The sequence below is a fragment of the Rana temporaria genome, chromosome 13 (genome assembly GCF_905171775.1).
Source record: "Rana temporaria chromosome 13, aRanTem1.1, whole genome shotgun sequence".
NCBI lineage: Eukaryota > Metazoa > Chordata > Amphibia > Anura > Ranidae > Rana > Rana temporaria.
Window position 1 is genome coordinate 40018070 of NC_053501.1, and position 16174 is coordinate 40034243.

Consider the following 16174-nt stretch of genomic DNA (forward strand, 5'->3'; position numbering starts at 1 on the left):
ACTCCCAAACAGTAAAAGTATCAACCCCCTACATAAAAGGCCAGATCCTTATCACCCGATACAACTAGCTGAGGGGGACACACCCAAGGAAGACTGCCCTGAAATCAGTGATAAAGATGTGGGTTGCCAATATAAAACTCTTGAGCAACCAAACATACTTTGGAGAAAAAGTGTGAAAGAAGATAAAGAATGGAGGAAGAAAAAGCACAGAACAGAGAAGGGTGGTCAAAACCACGGGTCGGGAAATATATATTAGTCAAAAAATCTAGAGAGCAGTGCTAAACTAATGTACGAGGGAGATTTGCATATATGTGGCCCACGGCTCCCAGGTTTGTTCAAATTGTTTAAACGGTGTCCTGCAAGATGCGAACAATATTCTCATTTAGCATAATCCAGATGACCTTTTTCTTAGCCCGTGCCATTGGATTGTTTCCAGAATTTTGCAAGCGTCATTTTAGCTCCTAGCAAGATAAAAAATTGTTGTAAGTATTTAGGTAGCCCAGGCACAGGCATATTCAGGAGTGCTATATGTGGAGTCTGGGGAACCGGTTGTCCCGTTACTCTACAAGTCAATGCAAAGATTCCACTCCAGTAACCCATGGATTCTAGGGTATTCCCAACAAATATGGCACATTGTCCCTGGAATCGGACAGCCTCGGAAACCCAAAGGCGAAACAGAAGGGTACATTTTGGCCAACCGGGTTGGCGCCAAGTACCATCAGGTGATCACCTTCAATTCACTCCTCCTATATCCGCGGATGGTAGCCAGCAATGGTTCTAGTGACACTACAAACACTAAACTTCCATTAACCTTCACGGATGCTGTGGGATGATCATAGAGAGCTCAAATCCATTGGGTCATCCTAGGGTCCAATCCCAAAAATTCTCCATTGTTTTCATTATGCGTTTTGCGCATTTATTGACAGAAATAGAGTTGGGGACTTTTCACCTCTTGATTTATACAACAAAAGTAGCGTTGTAATCCAGTTATCCTTGCCTTCCTGGAATAAAGCCTGTCTGGTCGGCATGGATCCAGTCTGGCATCAGCTTTTTTAGTCTTTTAGCCAAGATCATTACACATACAGTTTTGTATCAGCGTTTAACCGCTTGAGGACCGCCGCACCCAGATATACATCTGCAGAATGGCACGGCTGGGCACAAGGGCGTACATGTAGAGCCCAGCTGCGGGTCGCGCGGCGTGTTCGCGACCCGGTCCTAAGCGCTGTGACCGTCCTCGCGGGAACTGCGAACCTGATCGCCACCGGAGTCCAGCGATCGGGTCACAGAGAGGAAGAACGGGTAGAGGTAAGTGCAAACAAACCTCTCCCCGTGCTTCCTAGTGAGACTGACACTGATCGTCTGTTCCCTGTCATAGGAAACGACGATCAGTGACATCACACGCTAAGCCCCACCCCCCCAAAGTAAGAAACACAAATAAGGGCACACTTAACCCCTACAGCGCAACCTACAGGTTAACCCCTTTACTGCCAGTGTAATTTTTACAGTAAACAGTGCATTTTTATAGCACTGTTCGCTGTATAAATGACAATGGTCCCAAAATAGTGTCAAAAGCGTCAGATATGTCCGCCATAATGTCGCAGTCACGATAAAAAAATAAAAAAAATAGCTGATCACCGCCATTACTAGTAAAAAAATAATTATTAATAATTATTATTATTATCAGCAGACAAGGGAAGTAACCAAGGAGGCATACCTTTGGCAGGAATATTTCCCACCATCACCCGTCAACTGTGTGAAAATCATTAATTCAATTTCAGGTGGGCAGGGGTATCTGTGAAAATGAATGATGCTTGAAGCAATAGTAGCAAGGTAGGCCATGTGGAAAATAAAAATGAAAACCTTAAAATTAGGACATCTGCCTGAAATCACCCACTAAAGAGCTACATATGAGTTCGTTGTTTATGTTAGGTTTAAAGTAATAAGGGAGATGGTCACAAGCAGCCCAAACACTTCTGGTCTGACATGGCTGCTTTAAAGAATTTTGATAAATTGGATCCAAACATAATCTGACAATATCTGCATGATTTACAGTTCGATAATATTCTAGCATTATGCTCCCCTTTATATACAGTCATATAAACTCAGCTTCATGCCAACTTACCTTACATTCCAGCCATAGTAGTGCACAAGGTATAACAACTCTCCACTATCTACCTCTGTGCTTTTAATATTTGCTTCATAGATTTTCTGGGTTTTCCCACGTCCATATTTAACTTTTACTTTGGTGCCTGCCAGACGGTCTTTTTCTTCAGAATCCTCGTCCTCTTCACTGTCTCCTTTATGCTCCATTTCATCTCTTCTGCAGATTGAAAATATCATACTGTTAAAACTCAATGTAGATCCCAAAAATGAACTTCTCTTATTTGCTGTCTTTTGGTCTGTACCATTGGAAGAATTTTGTTATATCTGCTTGATAAAAACCTGTTGATGTTATTAGAAATTCAGGGCGGTCCTCAGTTCTATGTATACTTTCTGTGTTGTCTCAATTTTAGTGTTTCTCAACCTTTTTTCAGTCACAGCACCATTTACTATTTTCAGCCTCCAGGCAACCCAGTCCAAAAACCCGCTCAGAAAAGAAGTTCTGGTTGTACAGTGTGTAGGGGTTGGGGGCAAGACCTCCTTCACACAAAAGTGTTGCTTAAGTGTAACTTCACCTTAAAGGTGTAAATCTATAAAAGATGGCCCAACACCCCACCGACCCCCTCCTCTCCTCCCCGGGCACGCCGATCCTCACTGTACTTGCCTCCCATGATCCAAAGTTGAGAAAGGCTGGTCTATTTAGCCCTCCAAGTTAATATCTTGGAGTACAGATCTAGTGTTGAAGAGATCTAATAGTGGGAGTAATTGAATAGTTTAGCAAAAAACACTGAGCAGGGTTGAAAAACAAATTCTGTGTGTTGTCAGCCTATAACAAGACTTAAGAGCTGAATGCATTTCAAGATGATCGAAAGGAATTTTTATGTACTTGCAGGATCTATTTTTTGCCATGACCTACACAGATGGTGTACTTTGGTTTGACAAGGTAAGTTACACAACTGATATACGCAAATTTTCAATGCCAAAATGTTTTTTTTTTTTTTTTACAACCTGTTAATAATTACACCGTGATAAAAAGTTAAAATGAATTGCAATTCACTATTTGGAGCAAGACCACAATGTACCCTTTGCTCGGAAATCCAGGTAGAGTGTCTATGGTGTACAGCCTCTAGATGTAAATCTTTTAAAGCTGCATAGAAAATGAAATTATGCATCTGATCAAACTATACAGGTTTTCCCTTTCCTGCAGTGTTTATATGTGGGGAACACTGCAGTAATCACACTGGCATGGCAAGACCTGCAATATTCACTAGCAGGAACCTCCCTATTGAGTGCTGTAGTTTCCTGTTGGCAGATGCTTTGGCAAATGCTCTCATTTCCCTGGACACACAGGAAAAGCCTGCAAGAATGAAAATATCTTAGAAACAAGTCCCTAATGTGAATACACACTTCAGATCAGTGGGAAGGCCTCCAAATATTAAAATGTCGAAGAATAGGGATAATTTATTTTCCATAGTCCAGCCTACATGGACTTTATAAAACGTTAATAGTAAGTAAACAATTTGTTTCATTAGAACATTTATGTGACGATTTTCACATACATTCTCTGTTTGATATTTTGATTTTATACAAAAACTAGTGTTTATATGTATATCGGGTTGCCAAGGTTTTGGGCAAAAAATAAAAAGTTTAACTTAATTTACACTTAACAGATCACACAATATATCTAAACAAAACAAGGTGCATCTAAAAAGGAAAAAAAAATGTTTTGTCTCAAATAAAAAGAAGAGACTAGTTAACACCAGTCAGGATTTCCTTTGTCTGTGTCCCAGTGGGGAAAGTTTTAAATTGAATGGCTGTCATTATTGCTCCTCTGGGGAGATTTTCCTTCACTTTCTGTCGCGCAGACAATACTGGAAGGTTGGAGAAATCCTGTTCCAGACAGTTGTGCATGCAATAAGTACTCCCACTGAATGATTTTCTCACTAAGCCTGCTTTGGTGGCAACTAAAAATTTTGGATGGCCTTCACAGTCTAAAGAAAAAAAAAGTCCAGAAACAAGGATGTCCACTGCACACCATATAGGCCGGAACTCATCAATTATGCTGGGTGCTGCAGTAAATGTGTGCGACATTTTCACCAATACACTCCTCATTAATGAAAGAATTGCTTTTGTTATTCACATGGCAACAAAGGAAACTTTTTGCTACTATGACCTGCTGTTAAAGGTTTCTGCTTTTAGGGATGTTAACCCTTTTCTATTTTTTTTTTTTTTTTTTTTGACAGAGGACTTCCTTTTGAACTACAGCATTTCATTTTTTAGGGATTCTAAAAAAGGCATAAGTTTCTATTGCTGATCCAATAAACATCAACAACCTAAGTTCCTGAGTCTAGCGGGAATAACAAAAATTGCAATGCTCAATATAATGGATTACAAAAAAAAAAAAGGGAAGGACAGTGCTGTAGAAGCAAGGCTTTAATTGATCATTGCCAACAAGCTATCACAATGCATTCTTCTACTTTAATACCAGCCTTAGCATGGGAGTGGGAGCACACTTGGGGCCTCTGCGGTCAGATTTCTCTAATAACTGGATAATTTGTGTAATGAAGCCCTGCAGATCAAAGCTTTACATGGATCTTTGCAAGCAGGAGAAACAGCGAGGAGTTACTTGCTCAATGCTATATGACCAGAAAGAGTGAAGTGCTTGTACAATTTTCCGGCCAGTAGTTAATGATGGCTCTCAGTCTAAAAGGACTAACCTCTTCTGTGGTGAAAACCAGTGAGAAATAGAGAATTTTTAAATAATTTTAGAGAGGGATATCCTGGTGCCCGGCGTGTGCAGCCTAATCACAAAATGGGTATTCAGAGACTGGGCAAGAGCTGGGGCAATGCCATTGGCTCTGGACTGGGAAAATGTTCTAACTTTTACAAGAAAGCTTGGAAGTGGAGCACTTGTCAGTCTATCTTTGCAATGTCCAGTCCAACGAGGTCTGGATATTGCACTCCAAAAGCTTTCCTTTATTATAAAAGATACACCATTTACTTCACATCACATCTTTTGGGGTCCCACAATAAGAGGAATTTCTAACTTTCCTATAAACGTCATATCTTGGTGTACATAACAGGACACAGGCAGAGAATTCATACACCATCGGTTATAGGCATGTACCTTTGGGCCACTGGAAAGGTTTTAGGAGGACACACCTCCTATAACCATACCTCACTGCGCAAGTTCTCAGTTTTCTACAACAACGCATAGTAAACCAGGGAATGGAAGGGAGAGTGTCCTGTACTCCGAGATCTGTAATTTACAAGCAGGTCAAAATTCCTCTCATCCTAATCATACACAGTAGGATATAGGCAGAGTATTCATACACCATGGGGTGTTGAGCAATCAATGGATGAACATGGTGGGCACAATTAAATAAACATAATTGTGAAACATTGGTCCAAGCAACAAGGGTCAAAAGATACAACTTCAGAGTGCTGGTACAAAAACCCAGTGGCCAATGTTGCATCTGCAGGAGATTGGAAGTCCACCCAGTAAAAGTTTAAAAGTATGAACAGTGGACCTGATGGCAGTCTTAAACAGCAGATAGGTTCAAAGGGTGGTTTCTACAGAGCAGAGAAAACAAAGAATAATCAGCTTCCCCCCATGGGTGATCAGCGGCTTCAGGGGAGAGGAGTGGGTGCCAACAATGGATAGCCCATAATAAGAATATGGGTGATGCCACCACACTCAAACATGCCAGCTGTTGTCAGAACCCTTTCTCCGTTCCCCTGTAGCCAGCACTGGCTGACACAGGGAAGAGAACGTGACCAGACTGAAGCAGCCTGGGAATAGGCAAGTATCTGCACCTTTCATGTTCAGGGCAGTTTCTATAGATTGTAGAAAGGGAGTGGGAGCAGGTTTAAGATTAGATCATTATATCCTGGAAATCCACTTAAGGAGAGGTCAGCAGTTGTATGATACAAGTCTAAGTACGTCTGTGTACCATGTTCTTATGGGCCAGTGAGGCACAATTGAGATCACAATTTTACTCTCTTGCTCTATTTTCTGGAGCAGACAAAATAGAATTTGCACTGGAGGGAATGTGTAAATTAGACAAGGAGAATTATTAAGGCAACTGTGGCTACAGCAGAGAATCCCTGGTTTTGGCAACATATAGTTTGTGGCTGAATCTGGAGCCCAGGAGGCCCACATCTGGAATCTCCCATTTTTTGCATGTCAAACTGAAGAAATCTAGATGAAGGGTTGTGGAGGCTGAGGTAATCGGCTTTCTAGTTGCCCACATTTGGCATTTGGACCACAGAAATTGCTGAACATTGAGCTTCAGTCCACCAAGTTATAATGGCTAGCTTCCTTTAAAGCGGAGTTCCACCCAAAAATTGAACTTTCACTTTAAGAACCCCCTGACATGCCAAGGCAGTTCACCTCTTTCCCCCCTTCTTCTGGGACACGTCAGCCGTGTCCCCACAGTAACAATGCCGGCGCCGCAGAGAGGTGGGGGAGAGGAGCGAGGCTTTGTGTGCCCGCATCAATGAACCGTGGGACAGGTGAGTGTCTGTTTATTAAAAGTCAGCAGCTACACTTTTTGAAAAAAGTTTTTTTTATTGAACAATATACATATTACTGCATGTTATAAGGCAATACGGGACATATGCATATGACAAATGAGTGCAGCGTACAATTACACAAACACCTCATGTCGCGTGCGTGTATATATTAAACGACAGATACTGCAACTATTGGATGGATAGGAAACCTTATCACTAGCGATCGCTGCAAGTGGAACCCTGGTTTGTTGTGCCTACTGTGGACAGAGGAGCGTGAGGAATCCAAGTCTGTCAGTTTTGTCTATGTGGTATAGACTGGCTGAGACAGTTGGGATGTGAGATAGTAAAAAATTAAAGTCGGGGAGGGCCGTTCCACCCAGGTCAGTAGGGTTTTTAAGGACCCTCCATGCCAGCTTATGTCTAGTGTTACCCCAAACGAATGTCCAGAGTATGGCTTCCATTGATTTAAAGTATTTTAAGGGTAATTATATGGTTGTGTGCCACAACATATAATATATTTTAGGCAACAATATCATTTTAATGATATTGATGCGGCCCCACACACCAAGTGGCAGCATAGCTGTTGACTTTTAAAGGGGGGGAACTCCGCTTTAAGGCTGACAGACTCCTGGTGGCCCTTGATAGCAGATGCTTGCCATAGCGATTACTTTTTCTGACTGCATTGTAGCCGGATATCCCTTCAGAAGAGGGGGGTAGAGGGTCCAGTGCTGCAGGGTCAACTGGACTGCTCAACTCCCAGATGTTGATAGAGAGCTTGGTCTCCCTCCTACCAGCATGAGAGAACTGCATCTGTTGTGATAACTTTCCTATAAAAAAAGAAGAGAGGACTTCTTCACTGCTAGGACTGGGGTGGTGATCCACCAAGATAATGAATTCCTTGCTTGACTGGGCAGGAGCATGGATAAATCAAGAAAAGGAGCCTGTTTTTCCAGGTCAAGATGTAGTTTGAAAGTTCCTCAATGGAATTGGATAAATGGTACTGCCTCTAAGAAGGCTACCATCATGCTTGGAACTCTCATGAAGAATATTATCGTGAGATCTCTCTTGGAGGAAAAATAAATAAATTCTGGTAGAAAGACTTTTGCTTCGGATAGGATGTCCCTAGGAGCAGACCAAAGTATACCAGATGAAGGGATGGCTGGAGAGCAGATTTGTTAAACCTCATCACCCAGTGGAAGGCCTGGATCATGCGGAAGGCCTGGATCATGCGGAAGGCCTGGATCATGCGGAAGGCCTGGATCATGCGGAAGGGAAAGAAGTCCCTCAGAAAAAAAAGGTTGTCTAGATAGCTTTATAAGGGCTGCAGGCGAAGTGGCAGTAAAGTGTGCGACCAGTGGTGTGTGGTAACACCTGGTCATCCAACGAAGACTGAGTGGTTTAAATTTCATCACCTTCAGACACTGGCAAAAAACTGAGAACTCACAGTGTGGGGTATTATTGTAGGGGGAGGCACACAGGGCACGTGTCTTCTAAAGCAAAGGCATGTACCTTCAGGTGATTGGACACCGGCATAGTTTTAAAAAGGACATGTGCCACGTGTGCCTCCCCTAAAACAATGTGGGTGACAGGTATGTACCTTTAGGTGATTGAACACCGTTTACCCACAGCATTTACCCACAGTGTAAGAATACTTTGCCAGGGTCCTGTACTGTACAATTTGTATTTTTTTTGTGCTCTGAAAACTCGCGCCGACACTCAGAACAAGGTAGAAATAAAGAAAAGATATTAAGTTAATTTGCTTACACATCAGATAGTTTGTCGTCCTCGTCATCATCCTCCTCTTCTTCTTCTTCCTCCTCCTCCTCTTCCTCCTCCTCCTCCTCCTCAGATTCTCTCTCAGAGTCCTCCTGCTTCTGGCTTCTCAGATCCTTCCCCTGGCTAGTTAAGCTTCTTCTCCCAGGAGCTGTATCATTCTCTTTCTGTTCCTCAGATCTCTCGTCCTCCTCCTCCATATCTTTGTTTTCCTTGTTGCTCTCATTTATTATCTCAGAGTCTTCATGGTCCTTTGTAGAAGAGTTTGTACTGCTAACAGGTCTTCGCCTCCCCTAATAGAAAATGATTTGAAATGATTAAATGGCAGTTAGCATAAAAGAAAAAAAACATATGTGCCAGGAATCAACTGCAAGGAATGACCACTATAAATATTTAATATATCAAAATCTATTTTTAAAAACAAACACACAATCAGGTTCACACCATACCCACACATGAATGCGCTGTGTGTTCCAGTGTGATTCACATGTGGCTCTGTGCGGTGCGATTTCAGCCCATTCCTTTTAAATGGACTAAAATCACACTGCACCGTAACCAAAGTAGTGCATGCATTTATTTTTAAAATGCACTGTAGCAAGATCGCATGGCACAAAAATACCATGCGATCCAGTGCTGGTAGGTACAGGTAAATGCACTGCGTTTGGGGCTTGCATCTGGGGCGTTAACTTTCTATTAAAACCAGGAGTGTGTCTATGGGAATGTTTCTTCCAAAAGTGCATTTGTGAGGTCAGGCACCGATGTGGACGAGAAGGCCTGGCTGCGCTCTAATTCATCCAAAAGGTGTTCTATCAGATTGAGGTCAGGACTTTGTGCAGGCCAGTCAAGTTCCTCCACCCCAAACTCGCTCATCCATGTCTATGTGGACCTTGGTTTGTGCACTGGTCCAAATCATTTGATGGAAGGGGTATTAGGGTGTTTTTCAGCGGTTGAGCTTGGCCTTTTAAATTGCAGTGAAGGGAACTCTTAAGGCATCTGCATACCAAGACATTTTGGACAATCTCATGCTCCCAACTTTGTGGGAACAGTTTGTGGATGGCTCCTTCCTGTTCCAACATGACTGCCCAGCAGTGTACAAAGCAAGGTTCACAAAGACATGGATGAGAGAATTAGTGGTGGAGGATTTTGACTGGCCTGCACAGAGTCCTGACCTCAACCCGATAGAACACTTTTGGGATTAATTAGAGCAAAGGCATTCTCGTCCAACATTAGTGCTTAACCTCACAAATGCACTTCTGGAAGAATGGTCAAACATTCCCATAGACACACTCCTAAACCTTGTGGACAGCCTTCCCAGAAGAGTTGAAGCTGTTATAGCTGCAAAGGGTGGGCCAACTCCATATTGAACCCTACGGACCAAGACTGGGATGCCATTAAATTTCATGTGCGTGTAAAGACAGGCGTACCAATAATTTCGGTAATCTAGTGAATGTATCTAAATTTAGCATAAACCTACATTAAATGCACAAAACAGGACACACAACAGTTGCACATTAATATACATTTTCTGTGCAGCAAATATTATAAGTATAGCCAAAAAATAAATAAAAGAAATGTACTTTGAAATAATTAAATATTATCATACCCTTAGAGACTTCATTTCAATCTCCTCTTTTTCATTGTCGCTGCTAGAATCTGACTCGTCATCTTCCTTGACACCAACACTGACAGGGGGGGTTTCAGGTTCCTTCTGGTTGCTGTTCTCCATTGATACTTCCACTGTTGGGCTCTCCTCTACTGGTTGGGGATCATTGTGGTGAATAGTCCTAAATTTAATTTCTGCAGAACGGCAATACTCCTCAAACCCATACAAATACCTGGCATGGTAAGGAAAGCACATTATTAACAATGTTCTCATAAAACAGATTATAAACATGCAAATTGTACTGCTACTCTATGAACACTTTTTTGTTCATCTTCGTTGTTATATTCCTTATTGTACCTCTTTACTGTACAATTAAACATAAAAAGGATAAGTTGACAATTTTTTTTTTTTTAATAAATGCACATTTTCTTTGCAGGTAAAAAAATAATGCAATTTTTTGTCAGGTCTTGTAGTTCCTTCATACACAAAGCTCGGTGTATGAAATGAATGACGCAGCCGTATAGTTGGAGCCGCACAAGAACGCACGGTTTTCAAAAAGTGACAGCTAGTACGGAAACTTCAGTACGGGCAGAGGCTGCAGCAGTGGAACATGCAACATGTTCCTAAAGGTGAACTTATCCTTTAAAAAGCAAAAATCCCACAGCTGCTTGACTGTTTCTGAATATATATATATATATATATATATATATATATATATATATATATATATATATATATATATATATATATATATATATATATATAAAAATCCTATAAGTTAGGAATGCATTTCAGGAATAGAAGTCCTAATAATTTATTTTTAGCAATTAACAAAATGGAAAATACTATTTTTATCAGTTTTTAACACGCACCTTAATTTTAAGAGGGACGTTTCAGGTATAAAAAAAAAAGAAAAACACCTTAGAATTTTAAATAAAAGAACTTTAAAGCAAAATAAGGGTCAGTGCCCATTAATGCAGCCTGATCAGTGCCAGATTACAGAGGGACCTTGTGTTTGCACACAGTACCATCTCCTGGACCAGATCATAGGATAGACGGAACACCGGTCCAGTGCCAGGACATGCGACATCTATCCTAGGAGCTGTCCAGGAGGCGGGATTGTATGACTGCAAGCTCTGAGTAAAATGGAGATTCCGGATGTGTGCAATCCGTCGGCGAGCACCCCCCCCCCCGCCAGCCATGTAACATATCAGCGTATAACATGCACCCACGATTTGACCTCTATTTTCATGGGGAAAAGGTCTGCGTTATACGCCGGTAAATGAACAAAAAAGAGAAACCTGTGGATGTAGGCTGCCTTAATATGTAATCCCAGACAGACTCAATGATGTTGAGATCAGGGCTCTGTGGGGGCCAAACCCCATTCTGCTTTTAAATATTTGTGTGGGAGAGACCTTGCTGATGCAGAATAACTTTGTGTCTTGTTGAGGTGCTCAGTCTTGCCATGGTCCAAGACCTGTGACATGAAACAGTCTTCCACAACTTTGCCTTACTAGCAGAGTTTGGCTGTTCTTCACCCAGTTTTAAGCCATCTACACAGCCATTTCTGTTTCAGTTATCGATTGTGTTTCAAACTACATATGAAATTAAATGATAATTTTATACCTGCTTGGTATAACTGACTAATCATACACCTTAATCTAATCCTACAAAATCCCCGACACACAAATCAATCACGCACAACATTATGACAACTAACAGCTGATGGGAACAACATTAATGATCTTATTACAATGGCATCTGTGCGAGACATTTGGCAGCAAAATAAAATATTGTTCCTTAAATTGATGTGTAAAAAGTAGAAAAAAAAATAAAGTGAAAAGATTTGAGTGACTTTGACAAGGGCCATATTGTAATGGCTAGACAACTGGATCTGAGCAACTCAAAACTGTTGTGGGATGTTCCTGGTCAGCAGTGGTCAGGACCTACCAAAAATCACCCAAGGAAGGAGAACCGGGAAGACAGCAACAGCTACTGTAACAGAATTGCTGAAAAAGTTTATTCTGGACCGGATTGAAAGATCTCAGAACTCACAGTGAAACGCACAGTGAGTTATGTATGGGGCTGAAGAGGTGGCTGTAGGATGCTCTATGGGAAGAGGGCAAGCTGGAAAAGGGAGTGTGATGCTTTGGGCAATGTTCTGCTGGAAAACCCTGGGTCCTGCCACTTCTTTGACACACCTACCTAAAACAAACATTGTTGCTGACCAAATACATGCCTTCATATAAACCGTATTCCCTGATGGCAGTGGCCTCTTTCAGCAAGATAATGCACCTTGTCACACTGCAAAACGTTTCAAGAATGGTTTGAGTTGTTGACCTGGCCTCCAAATTCTCCAGATCTCAATCCAATCAAGCATCTGTGGATGTGCTGGAAAAACAGATCCCACCTTGCAACTTACAGGAATGATAGAATCTGCTACTAACGGTTTGGTGCTAGCTACCACAGCATACCTTCAGAGGTCTATTGGAATCCAATGGCTGAAAAAATTAAGGTTATACAAATTTGCTTTTCCAGGGCATAAGAACAATACTTATGCCAATTAAATGTTCCACCGCCATCCAGTACCACAGACACTCCCAGCATCAGATGTGGACTGCATATGCACTTCTAGCTCTGCAGCTCTCATACGAATCAGATGACTCAAGATCATCATCTACATATCCACCTGTAATACAGGTCCAATTACTTCAAGCCCTGTTTTGGCATCCACATAAAAAAGAGTAGGCCCTTAGCATCAACCCATGGGATTTTTTTTTTTTCTGTCACTTACTTTTTGTACGCAGTTTTTACATTGTAGGATGCAGCAGAGTTCAAAATAGGAATGCCAAGGTCCATATAAATTTGTTTCCATACACCACCACTTTCAATCTGCCAGAAAAAGAGAAAATGTTGATATGCAAACAATAACTAAAAAGGAGAAAAAAATAACACATTTAACCGTTAGCCCGAAACAATAAGTTTACTTACATTGTCACAACCCCCCTGTTGATAGACTAGCCTAAAAAGCTTGAAAAGATTCAGATCTTTATATCCCAATACTGGAGGCTTATTGATTGGGGTCCCTGCAAACACAGGCAAAAGAATGAACATTTATGAAAGTATATTTGGACACAACAATATTATTGCTAGCACAAGGACTGACTTTTCAACAGTAGTGTAAATTGATTAAATCGAAAGAAAGAGAGAGAGAGGGTCTTCCTTTTAAGCACTGACTGCAAGGATGGCAGCATGCAAACTTCACAGATAACCATTCATCTTATAATAAAAAGGACCACTGTACAAGTTACCACAAATAAAATAAAATGTTCAGATCTTTAATTGTAAAAAGCCAGTTAACAGATAACTCCTCCTCCCCCCCCCCCGACCCCCTTCAGTAGGTAAGATGGGAAATGGCAAGAAGAAAATCCCAACCATGATGCCCCACCCACTTCTCAAACACCTATAAACTGCTTCCACTACAGAACTTCCTAGATTTTTTTTTAGGTATTATTATCCAACAATGATTGTATGGTAGAAATAGGTTATTTCAGACCTAATTTATGGACTCTTTATGGCACAGCCAATAACCCCTACCGATAACTTTCCACTCAAATAATGAACAAGAGGGGACATATTCAAGACAGGGGACTCATCACATGTAATTCTCAATTACAGTCCTCAAGGGCTGCAAACAATGAATGTTTTCCCTCTGTAGCCCCATACACACTATCATTTTTCCTGCAGGTTTTTCTCTTAAGGTTTGACCTCAAATTAGATGGTTTTGGTAAACCTGAAGTGTTTCAATTTGTATGCAATCAGGCAGGCCCTTGCACTACATGGTTTTGGTAAACCTAAAAGGAAAACTGATAGTGTGTATGGGGGCTTGTCGGGTAAAAGCATAGCTGTATATACTCATCCATGCGCCTAAAGAGAACTGAAAAACCCACACTGTTGGCCGCCCTTGATTAAAATCAAGCATCAAGATGTAATATCTGCACAGCCCAAAGGTCTGCCACACTGTGTGGTCTAAGTGTTAAAGTGGAGGTTCCACCTGAAAAAAAATGTTCCATCAAAAATCTAAAAAAAATAAATAAATAATAAAAAAAAAAAAATGGATTTTTTTTTTTATTTACTTACCCTAAATAGCTGTTGCTATGCGGAAGTGCCAAATCTGCCTCTTCATCCTCCGTGGTGGATTCTCTTCCTCCTCCTACACTCAGTGTCTTCTTGTGAATGGGGCGCGCTGCATTCTGGGAACTGTGCGTGTCCCAGAAAGCAGCTGGCCCATTCAAAAAGCGCTGCGCTGCTCGCGCATGCACAGTAGCCGTAAGGCTTCACTGCCCGTTTCCCTTACTGTGGATGGCGGCGCTTGGAGCTGCCAGGATCGAGGATCTGCCTTGGCGGGGGCCGACATCGCTGGCGGCTAGGACAGGCAAGTGTACTTATTAAAAGTCAGCAGCTACAGTGTTAGGAGCTGCTGACTTTTAAATTATTTTTTTTTGTAATGGAACCTCCGCTTTAATATAGTGTCACACCTGTTAAAAAAAAAAAAAAACTGGGCCTCTTAAGTGTGAGGCCCCGTACACACGACCGAGTTTCTCGGCAGAATTCAGCCAGAAACTCGATGGGAGACGTATTCTGCCGAGAAAACCGGTCGTGTGTACACTTTTCACCGAGGAAACCGACGAGGATCTCGTCGGGCCAAAAAGAGAACATGTTCTCTATTTCCTCGTTAGTCAATGGGAAAAGTTGGCTCGCCGAGATCCTCGGCAGCTTCACAAGGAACTCGACGAGCAAAACGATGTGTTTTGCCCGTCGAGTTTCTCGAACGTGTGTACGGGGCCTGACAACTTGTTCAATATGTGAAAGGCTGAAATGGAAAGTCTGTCCCTAAAAAATACTATATACAGTATAAAAACCTTGAGTAAGAATAAAAAAAGATGACCTATTGGTTGCATGCCGCTTGTGGCAGAGGAGGAAGGGGAATATTTCTATTATACAGGACTCATTTTGCCAATCATGTCTTTCAAAACAACATTCAAAGTCACATTAGAACGAATGAACACCCATTCGATTTTAATGATCAAGACTCATTGACTTTAGATCATTTATGCATGAAAAAAAGTCTACCGTTGTGATGTAAATGTATACTGTTCATTGATGAGAGCTTTAAACATTTTCACTTCTGAAGATAGAAGAAAGAAAAAAGAACCTATGGACCTATCCCAACATAAGAAATATTGGCAATTACAAAAAAGAAAAATTATCTTTCTAAAACCATGAGAAAAACCAACCGTTTAGGGCCCCCACACAGACCGACCAAACTTACGGACGGAGTCACTGCCTTGGGGAGCCGAGCACCCCCGTGACATGGGCCCTTAGTCAGGTCAATGGGTGAGGGACAGCCTACAGTCTGAAGCCTGGAGGCAGCCACTGTAAAAAGTAGAAAGACCAAAATCAGATTGATGCCTAGCTCACAATTCCATTAATGTAAACCTTTAGCTTTAGTAAAACCAGCTTTTACCAACCGTAAAATTAAATCTTCACATGTCAATAACACTGCAAGGATTTAAAAGAATGATTTTGAAGGCAGAAATGGACTGCATTTTAACCGTTTCACAGATAAAAATATTAAACATATAAAGTAAAATATTCACAGCAGGCCAGTATTAAACCATAGGAAATAATTGCATCTCCAGTCAAATCTTTATACTTAAACTTGGTCTCTTTCCCATTCCAAGCCTTTTCCAACTACTCATGTGAAAGGAAAGAGGTCTATACGGCACTATACTGAAGGCGCTCTGGTTGGGTCACATGACTGGCTCCTAGCACCGGCTTCTTTGTGGTGGAGAAAAGCTGACAGCGGATGGCCCATAGTAAATATATGGGTGACGTCCCTGCATAGGCATTGCAGCTCACCGGCAATCTCCCCTCTTCAATGAATCAGTCTGATGGAGAGATCATGTGACTGGACCTTAGAATAGGCAAGTACAGAACTTTTTCTTCTCAGGGTAGTTAGATAAGGCTTAGAATGGGGTTGGGGCAGGTTTTAATATAATTAGACTGAACTGCTACTTAAATTTTATCAGGCCAATTCTGTCAGCTCAATGATTCTAGCATTATCATTTTTGTATTTAAAATTCTAGGCAGTCCAAAAAATACTCAAGTCATTCATGCTGT

At 41.5% G+C, this 16174-nt stretch overlaps 1 protein-coding gene across 6 annotated transcripts in view; it reads right to left on the reverse strand.

The window, feature by feature from the left end:
* Positions 1-16174, reverse strand: part of ARID4A (AT-rich interaction domain 4A) — a 95372-nt gene that overhangs the window by 13390 nt on the left and 65808 nt on the right. For all 6 annotated transcript variants that reach the window (XM_040333813.1, XM_040333810.1, XM_040333811.1 and 3 more), the window contains 5 exons: positions 12983-13077; positions 12786-12883; positions 9992-10223; positions 8380-8681; positions 2123-2320 (listed from right to left, as the gene is read on the reverse strand). In XM_040333813.1, the coding sequence (XP_040189747.1) occupies positions 2123-2320; positions 8380-8681; positions 9992-10223; positions 12786-12883; positions 12983-13077 (925 nt within the window). The remainder of the gene's footprint in view (positions 1-2122; positions 2321-8379; positions 8682-9991; positions 10224-12785; positions 12884-12982; positions 13078-16174) is intronic.